Here is a 10,418-nt window from a genome sequence, read left to right on the forward strand (position 1 = left end):
ACCCTTTCAGCAGAGCTGTAATCTACTACACAGAGCCAAGGTGTTGTAGGCAGGGCTCGGTCTCTGCAATTCAGTATAGCAGCTTGGAGTCCCCCCTGGTGCCTCTGAAGAGTCACGTCCCCCTCCCATACTTCAGCTGAAAGGGCCGCTACAGAACGCAGTATGCTGTGTAGTAGTAATCCCGGGATCTATTTACCACTGTTTTTATAAACCATCCACAGCTGCCACCAGTCTAACCCCAGTGTAGCTCTATGTCTGCCCCTCCTTGCCCCCTACTCAAAGTGAGACACTCCACTCAGTGCATTCCACCTCACTATCGACCCCACCTTTCTTTCTAAAGTAGGGCTGAATGCTGTGTGTGCATACTGATTTGGACTCGAGAGTCTAGACAAAAACGAGGTATTTGATTGCTGGCAGGAGCAGAGGACAGCTGCATATATATTAAGGTGAAAAAGCCAAACCTTTTAACTTTTTGTCAAATGCAGCAGAACACACACACACACACACACACACAGACACACACACACACACACAGACACAGACACACACACACACACACACACACACACACACATATGTGTGAAAAACAGAGTCTTAAATGTGCACAGCTTCCCTTTCTCTGCTTGTGGTTCACACTCAACCTCAACATTGAGGTCCAGTTACAGGGTAAATTAATGCAGTGGTGTTTAGGCAAAGCTGCTGCAGTTCTGCTCGTAGTACCATCATCCACCAAAACCAAGCCTTAGACAGTATAAGTAGACCACACCTAAATGCACTTCATCTACTTTCCTTCTCTAGTTCTCTTTGCGCCTGTATATCTCTATTCCTGCTTCGTTAAGTGTAACCTCAAAACCAGGCTCATTTATCACAGTCAAGGTCACAGGTAGCAGCCATTATAAGTAATTCACCACTGACTCTAAAGCAAATACTGTACACTTTGCTGACTGACATGCATCCCTATGGAACAGCATTCACAGTTCAGGGGCAGGGATGTGTGAAAGTGAATGTGTGTGCGTGCGCACGTGAGTCTCCCAAAAGCACAAATGGCTCTCCCAATAACTAATACCTGCTGCAGAGCGTGAAGTAAGGGGGCCAGAGTGAAGGAAGACAGAACATTCATCGCCAGGACTATTTGCAGCTTAATTCTACTCTGTACTCAAAACAATCCTAATGTAGCTAATCAATTATTGTTCCAGAAGGCTTAAAGGTGGACAAATGGACAAATATATATAATATATATAATACAAATTACCTTCTGTTTTATAGCTAGTCCAATCCCTTGGTGTTGGCTGTTTCTCTTTGATATCCGCGACATGAAAATCTCTCGTTGCCTCATCATAAATAAACACATCCATGACAGCTTCATTATAGGCAATCAATATAATTTGCTGAGACAAAAACGGCTGGCCGGCAAGCGGCTGATGTATTTTGAGTCTGAGGAGAACACCAGGCCAGTGTGGGAAGACACGATGATGGAGAATTACCAACATTAATCACTTTAGTCAAGGAGATTGCCCAGTCTTGCTTAATTAGAAATCTCCCACAGGGCAAAAAGAGGAGAGAGCAGGGCGGGAAGGGATATACTATACGCAGCTGCCCAGCACAGCTTTGCTCAGCAGTTGAGTTAGAAAAGGTCAAGCACAGAATTTCAAACTGAATCTGATAACATGCCTTACCTTGGGGCAGCTGGTTACTGAGAAACCTGTACATAACGAGTATTAGTAGAAAGGAGGCTGTGTAATTTTATGAAAAAGCTGTCTGAGGCCCAAATTAGTTAAAGTTTTCTTTAGATCATCAAAGTGGACCTATAGTGTTCATTTGGGTTACTTCTCCTATTTTTTTTTATTCATTCAACTAGAGTTACAGCAAGAGCCTCGACGATTCAAAACAGGGAAGAAGAGGCAGGATACATACAAAATAGGAAGACTCTCAAAAGCAAGAAGGGATCCAAGCAATGTTAATTTAAATTTGAAGTCATGTTTATGGTCACCTGGCAAATCTAAGTTGAATATTCAATCTCTTCTAGCTCTGTTTTTGGTCTCTACCAGTTCTTGTTCACCAGCTAGTCTCCAACTGTGTCTGTCTGCTGTTTGGTGCTGAGCAGGTCGTGGACAGTAGGTTTTTAGAGCTTTTTCACTGAAAATAGCTGCCTGCTCAGCCAAACATGACTAGTAAAGTTGCAGGCCGAACGGCTAAACAATGAGCTGAAATTTGCCAAAGATGCGTAAAACCGAGGGGAAAAATTCTGTGTAGTTTCACTTCTACGAGCAACAAATTTCACATATCATTTGATTCACTGCTATTACAAAAATATCAATTATAGCCCCTTAAATGTCTGCCACTAAGTCACCGAAGCAGTCTGGGCATTGCACTCAAAGATACTTGAAGCAGTATTTATCAATCTGTAAAATATTCGTAGTGTTACAGATTAAGACAACAACTGCTTATGACTTGAACTACTTCATTCTGCTCCATCCTTATTGTAACACACAACCCTCAGTCACTATTAGCCAACAAACAACTCCATTTACCCTGGAAACAATGGCTGCTTGAAAGAGTAAAGAACCAACTCTGGCTCTCAGTGGTGATTCTGTCATCAGCAGAGAGATAATAGGACCACACTGACGGTCTCCTCCGAAGGAATAATCTTCTGCAGGTGCTATCATTCTGCATTAAGCACAAAAGGAAGGACATAGACAGGTACTTTCCAGGGAAACTGAGCCAAATATAGCTCCTATTTCCAGTAAGTTAAAAGCGAAACACAACAAGGTCTAGCGTCAGTCCTGCCCCTTATAGAGACAAACACACACCACGAGACTTGTGGGGTACGTGCACTGTTCAGAGCAGCTTTTGAAAAGGATCATCTCATTATATCCTTCCGATGAGATGTGCTGTGGTTTAAGATAGCTGTAACTTACCATTTTTTTCAGGATCGATTATTCAGCTGATTATTCTTCTCAATTATATGATTAATCATTTAATTATCTCTGAAATGTCAGAATATAGAGATGATTAGTCAATAACGCTCAATTAGCTTTATTGACAGAAAAAAGTATCTAGATCCAATAATTTTGATACTTGATTGTTTTTTTAGAAAAATACCAAAACATTTATGGTTCCAGCATCTCCAATGTATATATCTGCTGCTTTTTTCTGTTCTATATTATTATAAACTGAATATTTTGGGGTTTTGGACCATTAGTTGGACGAAACTCAATATTTGAAGACCATATCTTGGCCTTGAGCAAATTTTAGTCAACATTTTTCAGTGTTTTCTTACATTTTGTACACAAAATTTTTCATTGATTAATTGAGAAAATAATCAGCAAATTATTAGAAATGAATGGCCTTATATTCTAGTAAATAAAATACCTTTGGGTTTTTTGCAGTTTTCTGACATTCTTATTACTATAAACAATCAAGTAATCGGAAAAATGACTGTCAAATTAAGAAGTGATGAAAATAATCATTAGAGCCTAAAAAGTAACTGCAATGTTGTATACTGTCTTACTTAACCTCGAACTCCAGCTATCACCCAGGGAGATGAAAACTAAGCTACAACATCTCCGTTTGTTGCTAAAACCACAGATCTCAGGTCAGTGCTGAGGAGCCAACAGGATGCAGCTGTAACACTCAGCTGACCACACGTGGTCATGTGAACTTCTGCTACAATGAGCCATGAATAGCTTATAATTACAGTGAGAAGCTATAAATAAGAAAGTATAAACTGATTAACATGTGCACCTACATGAGACAAGAACTTGACTATATAGCCTCAGTCTGAAGTTACGATGGAACTGTAAAAACAATCTAAAGGCAAAAACTATTGAGACATCACAAAAACTTGAAAAGGACATCAGATATACGTAGAGTACAGCTGCACGGCGATCAGTGTACAGGTCAGAGCAATTTACTTCTGAGCCAGGCAACAGGGACCAGCCACAGCCAGGATCCATGCCTGGCCGCAATGCTACCCATGTGATTTACACAGACTGTGCTAGACAATGGAGGAAATTTTACAGCACTGAAGAACAACTCTCTCCTGACAGCCAGCTTTCTCACTGGCACAGAAAATCTACAGGTAGAGGATAAATCTTAGGAGGGGAACTGAATACATGATGGAGGCAAGAAAGGAGTTGAGAAGGAGCAGGAGGGGTGATAGCACTGTGAGTAACACATTTATCCTCATGTTAAAAAAAAAAAAAAAAAAAAAAAGAGGAGCAGGAGTGAGAATGGTAGTCACTCATTAATCTAAGAGATGGGAGGAGAATGCAGGCCTATAAATCACTCCTGCTGGCTAGTAAACAAAAAGGCACTTTTGCTCGATCTTGTGCCTTGATTAATTGCAGCACTGATCTCAAGGTTGAAAATAATGGAATTCTGTGAGGGTGCCAACATTTTTGATAGCTTGTGTGCACAAATTATTAATCTGTACACTTGAATTGTTAATTTGTGCGAATTACCAGTTCAAAATAATCAATGCCTTGAATTCACTGTACAAAATAATTTCGTTCCCTCTCCAAGGAGACACATCCAGCAACCACTGAAACAAAAATAAACCTGAAATGTTAATTCAAAAGGCCAGATGAACACCATCTGCAGTACCCTAGTCAGACACTGTCTCTTCACTTACACCGAGTGATAATGGATCAGCAAGCCCTAAATGATGAAAAGAGCCATTAAGCCAGCCTTTAGTTACACTACGGTGATTTGCATAAATGCATCGAATAAACGCTGCAGTCAAGCTGTTTATAGGCGAGGAAAAGAGAGGAAAAGATAGAGAGATGAAGATAAAGCTACAAGCAAATCTCTGAAGGCGAAAGTTGCATTAAGTTGTAAAGCAATCCCTGAGGTTCGTAGCAAGGTTAAGAGAACAGGACACATTAAGGACGTCTGGAAGGCAATGTAATTGAACAGGAGAACAAAGAGTGGGCAGAGACAGAGTGGAGGGGAGGATGGAAAAGAAGATGGCGTCTGTCTGCGATACAGTAAAACCAACACTACAGCCCATCTGTGCCAGGTACGTTACATGAGGCCAAAACCCTGCGTCGACCTTGACCAGTGGGAATGCTCCCCTGCCAATGTTTTGATCCCGTTGGGGAGTGAACTGCTGACATGCTGGCGTAAGTAATCATTTCCTCTGGGGATGGGTGAGAAGCAATACAAAACATATCCTTAAGCACATAAAAATGCAAAAGTTTGTGGGCTCCTGGGCAAATAATTGCAGCAATAAGTCTCACTATTACAGCCAATTTGTAGCAACTGCTGCTGACCTTGGAGTTATATTAAACAAAGAAAGACTAGCCTTTTCATATTGTAGGCAAATACGAAACATTGAGACATGAAATAACACGTGAAAAAAACGTTAAACACCCACCTTTGAGCTGGTCAGCCACCACACTCTGTCCTATTCTCTCAGTGACCTGTCCGTCTTCATGCTGGTACCGGTCATCCAGGAAGTTGGCAGTTGCCTGTGATAAGTGGACCTTCCCAGCCACTCCCAGTTGCTCCATTAGGTTGGCCAGGTTGACGTCATTTGACCAAACATCAAACTTGAACCGCTTCATTCCCAGGATACCACACAGCACAGTGCCAGTGTGAACACCTACCCTCATGTTCACCATCTCCCTCTTCTCCTGGCAAAACTGTTCAATAGCTTGGATCATGCCCAGGCCCATCTCCACGCAGCAATAGGCATGGTCTGGTCTGGGTTCAGGACAACCAGCCACACAGTAGTAACAGTCTCCTAGAGTACTGATCTTTTCACAGCCGGTGAGCTCACAAAGTCTATCAAAACGTCCAAACAAGTCATTCAGAAGCCCCACAAGGGCATGAGCAGATTTGTTGGCAGACATTTTTGTGAAGCCCACAATGTCTGCAAAGAGGATGCTGACGGGCTCCATACGTTTCATGTTAAAGGGTCTGAAGATTATCTGGCCTCGAGGGATGGAGGTTTTCTTGCGTTTATTGTTTTTAGGGCTGGAGATGGCAGCTGCTGCACCACTGGTGGAGTATCGTTTAACAGAATTATCACCTATCTCCTCATCACCCTGCTTCATCAGTTCATCAGCCACAATTCTAGGCATGACAGAGTGGATCATTCGCTCCTTCAACGCTTTCTCCACCTCCAGATCTTTGCCATGCATTATAGCTTGTCCCACCTTAAGGAAAGTGCTGCGTGACCGCACCTCAGACATGATGAACAGGTGGATCCCGAGAGCGTGGGCGCAGAGGTGGAGCAAGGCCTTGGCTGGGCCCAGCCAACTTAGCGTATCCCAGTCTGATTGAGAGGCTATACTCCAGTTCTCCCCCGCCTGGGTCAGGTGCAGCCAGCCCAAACTCTCAAAGAACACAGAGTAGAGAAACCCAAGCAAGACAGAAGCATAGAGGCGAACATGGAGAACACTGTACAGCAACAGAAGAACCTCAATACAGAGGGAGAAGGTGCCTACAGGAGAAAGACAGGGGGACCAGGTGCTACCTCCCACAAGCTTGTCATAGGACCGGTTGTATGTGGGCCCCATGCCACTGAACTCCTCCACATCAAGTGTAGGTGTGGGAGTCTCTTGGTCCCTGAAGCCTGATGTCTGGATCTGGGGAGCCAGGGTGAGGATGAAGGTTACAACAATGAGCAGCAGAGATGCTTGATTGTAGCAGCGAGGGTAGATCTTAGTAAAAGTTAAGAGGAAGAGGAGGAGGCAGAAAAGGAGGAAGGATGCAGTGGGAAGGAGAAAGGCAGTTCTATCACAGCGGGAAGGGTTGGCTGCAAAGTACAATCCCCAGAGGAGGCCAGCAGCAACCAGGTAGAAGAGCACATAGCGGAAGCGCCGCTGGGTCTGAGGGAAACACCGTTCTCTACAGGCCTCCTCCAGAATCGAAGAGTCAAACTTTGGGTCCCAAAAGTGACCTGCAGATCTCTCAAAAAGCTGAGGCATCTTCTTCTGTGTGCGAAAGCTCTTGACTGCTGGCTTCCTGACTCCGGACTCCGCGGAGCTGCAGCTCGAGGAGATGCTGTACTTGCAGTGCTTGGATCCCCCAATGAAGCCTCCCCCGATTGAACCAAGGGGCCCGCCTCCTTGCTTGTGTTTGACACTGCTGCCAATCCTCACTGAGACGCCTCCATCTCCGCTTGAGTCACAGCTCACTTCTGTGTTGTGAGGCAGGAGTTGTTGATGTTGCGGGGATGCCATGTTGCTTTTTAATCTATCCAAAGTCGAAAACTATTCAAGAAGGTACTGTTATTTCAAGACAACATAGATTTAAAAAAGTAAGGCAAAGAATTGGGCCACAGTATTACATCTAGGGCAATGATTGTTAAATCTTAAAAGTGAAAAAAACAGAGCACAAACAACAGCCTTTTGAGAGAAAACTCCACTCAGTTAGCAGCGTAGTGGCAGTAGAAACACCAGCAAAGATTTTGAGTAGTTCATTATTGCCACTCTTGACGTCAGTCCCTGCATTCCTCTACGGTCCTTTCTGTTTTGACGCACTTGAGACTGCAAGGTTCACTCGCTGTCTGCACACTGTCTCACTCATTGGAAAAATATTTGGGACAACTCCGAATTCAAAAATACTGCGCACCAAAGGGAACAGTCGAAACAACAGAAAAGCCAAGAAATGTTTTTAAAGGGATTCTTGAGAAGTTGTGATCGCCAAAAAGTATGAGTGAGTAAATCCAGGTGAACTGCGTTATTGAATGTTTTCTTGGAGAGCAGTCAGAGTACTTTCATTCCTGGTGCATGTCCATTCCCGCTTATCCGTTCAGCCGTGCGTGCAACTCAGTTCCGCTGGGAACAGACAGTAATCCTGGCTGAACTCAACCACGGTTTGTTTACAGGACTGGGCAAAACTCAATTCAAAACAAATCCTCTGCAGCGTTTGTTTGTTTTGGGTTTTTTTTTTTAATCTCTGAAAACTAGCGAGATGAGAATCTGTTGTTTTGACGTGCCGATCGAAAAGGTCAGCTTTTCATTTTTAAGCGCACGTCAACTCCAGATACTGGGGACATGAGCGCAAAAACTGCCACCACATACCCACATGCCCCGTGCTGCAGGGCCTAATCGCAGCAGTTGCCGTGGACTCAGCCCCGTCCTTTCCTGACTTGCCACTCCGGAGTCTCCACCGCCGCCGCGTCTCCAAACGCACAGGGGACCTTGGGCAGGAGGGTCTGCGGGAGACAAAATGCAAATGCATGAGACGCGGTGCGCAGAAAACACACGAAACTGTTTGGGTTGACTGAGCTCAGCTGTCAGTGACTCGCGTGTAAACACGCTCCTCCGAAGCTATGCACCAACCGGTCTTGGTTCAGTGTTGCATCGGTGTTGCTTTGGTTTCCACTCACACACCAAATGTCGCCAATTCATCGTCACAGTGCGCCCGAAGGAAAATACCCCGATTGTCCCGACAACCTGACCGTGCCGGTTCCTGGCCGCAGCCTATAGCCTGTTCTGTATCAATCGGGCAGCTGAGGGGAATATTTGACTACAGCCTTGAGCTGTGTTTAAATACATTTAGTGTCGCCCAGTCCTTCCCTTTCTCTTAAGTAAAGTTTGCCCATGGCAGCTCGGTCCCCCTCTCAATGGCAGACCACGAAAGCCCAGAGAGAGTCGGGCTAATTAAAAGGTCTCCACCTCCGCTCCACGCCCCCCCGCCCCCCCCACGCCACAGTCCCACAGGTCAAAGCGGAGTGCTGCCTTGATCCAGCCACTTCAACTGAATTACATGCGATGCACGGGGGAATACCTTCATACCTCCGAATGAGTGCCCTTTAATCCGGGACAAATATGATGGATCGGGGCTGCTGCGCCGTCCAGCCTGTCCATTCCCTGCACCGTCCGCGGTGAGACGAGATGGGTCTTATCGCCGTCGCCCGACCGTCCTCCGTGCGCCGCGGCAGCGTGCTCTATCCGGGCGCGGCGGGCAACGCAGTGGCCACAGCCGCCACCATCTTCTGTGAGCTGACAGCCGTCCAGCCGCGAGATGCTCGTGTGCGCTCGTGCGCGTGCGTGCGCGTGCGAATGTGCGTGAAGTACGCCAGAATAATATCGAAACCGTTTCCGCCCGTCTCTTTCAAAAGTCAAACCACATTTGCCTAAAATAGCCTGCAACTACGCGATGTTTCCAGGTGGTAGCCTACCACTGAATCACCCTTAAATTAAAACTAAAGATGGCACTCATGATCATCTATGTATTGCGCCCGGATATTTGCATCCTAAACGGTAGCTGCTTCCCCTATTTTGTGGAACATTTGCACTTGAGCGCCCCAAAGCTAGAGCCTCAGCCAAAGACGGATAAAACGAACTTCCCAGGATCGTTTATTTTGAAAAACACATTGCTGCGCTTCCGTTTTGGTGGTAACCGTTGACTTGATGCTGTCTGTCCGTGTTTGGCGAGCGCAGGACGGAGACGAGGGATTGACTATTGATGGGGGGGGGGCTGTGGAGGTACGTGCTCACACTTGGGAGAAAGAAAAAGACTCTAGGTAGCGAGCACGTATTTTAGGGAGGGGTGGGGACGTCTTTTTTTTTTTTTTCTGACCGCAATGAGCGCACCCTCTCCTTCAGTCCAACGGTGAAACCCATCCACCCTTTTGTCGTTTTCACCACTCTACCCTTTACACTTAGGATATATTCGGCCGAATCCTGCGAGGATTTAAACATCTGCCCTGGGATGAGCAGAAGAAAAATGAAACGTCCTCATTTCAGGGGAAAAAAAAGGAATAGCCTTTATATTTACATTAGAGTGAAGCCACAGGAGACAAAATATCCCAAGATAGAAGGCCACCAAACCTCTCTAGATGTTCACTATAAATGTAATACAAATGTTGGATAACACGGTTCTGAGGTATGCAAATATTCAGTTATGCAAAAGTCAATACATAAAGGCAGACTTAATTCAGTTTTACAACCAACAATATTTCAAGATTACTAAAAACAGTGACTTTTCAGAAATATAAGCCTACAGTATGTGCAGCATTTTGAAGAACCTCCAGGTTTAATGCTTCAGTCTTTATTCTCAAGAGCCTGAGAAAAATATGCTCAGGCTCTTGAGGGCCCCCCCCCCACACACACACACACACACACACACACACACACACACACACACACACACGCCTGCATGTAGGGGACAACAAAAGCATGTCCTGTATGAGAGAAATGAAAAGACTTCCTCCACATTTAGATCAGAGTGTGATAAAACTAGCAAGACTTTGGATAAGTTTCAAAAGCACAAGATTTACTCTCCAGATACAAAGCTAAAAAAAAAAAAAAAGGCAAATAGAAAGGGATTTACGCTCAACAAGACACAATACAACATTTAATGTGTGCATGTGCCAGTGTGTATGTGGCTGTCCACCGTTCATATGCTATGTGCTTATTAGATTATGATCTTTATATTTGTTGATGCAAACACGTGCCTGT

The 10,418-nt window shown here is 44.9% G+C and overlaps 1 protein-coding gene across 1 annotated transcript in view; it reads right to left on the reverse strand.

The window, feature by feature from the left end:
- The window catches only part of LOC120783409 (adenylate cyclase type 9-like), a 32,090-nt gene extending 24,686 nt beyond the window's left edge, over positions 1 to 7,404 (reverse strand). Inside the window, exon 1 of the mRNA XM_040116404.1 lies at positions 5,378 to 7,404. Coding sequence (XP_039972338.1) covers positions 5,378 to 7,190 — 1,813 coding nt within the window. The 5' untranslated portion in view covers positions 7,191 to 7,404. The remainder of the gene's footprint in view (positions 1 to 5,377) is intronic.
- Between the last annotated feature and the right edge of the window lie 3,014 nt (positions 7,405 to 10,418).

The sequence above is a fragment of the Xiphias gladius genome, chromosome 3, assembly GCF_016859285.1.
Source record: "Xiphias gladius isolate SHS-SW01 ecotype Sanya breed wild chromosome 3, ASM1685928v1, whole genome shotgun sequence".
NCBI classification, from domain to species: Eukaryota; Metazoa; Chordata; class Actinopteri; order Istiophoriformes; family Xiphiidae; genus Xiphias; species Xiphias gladius.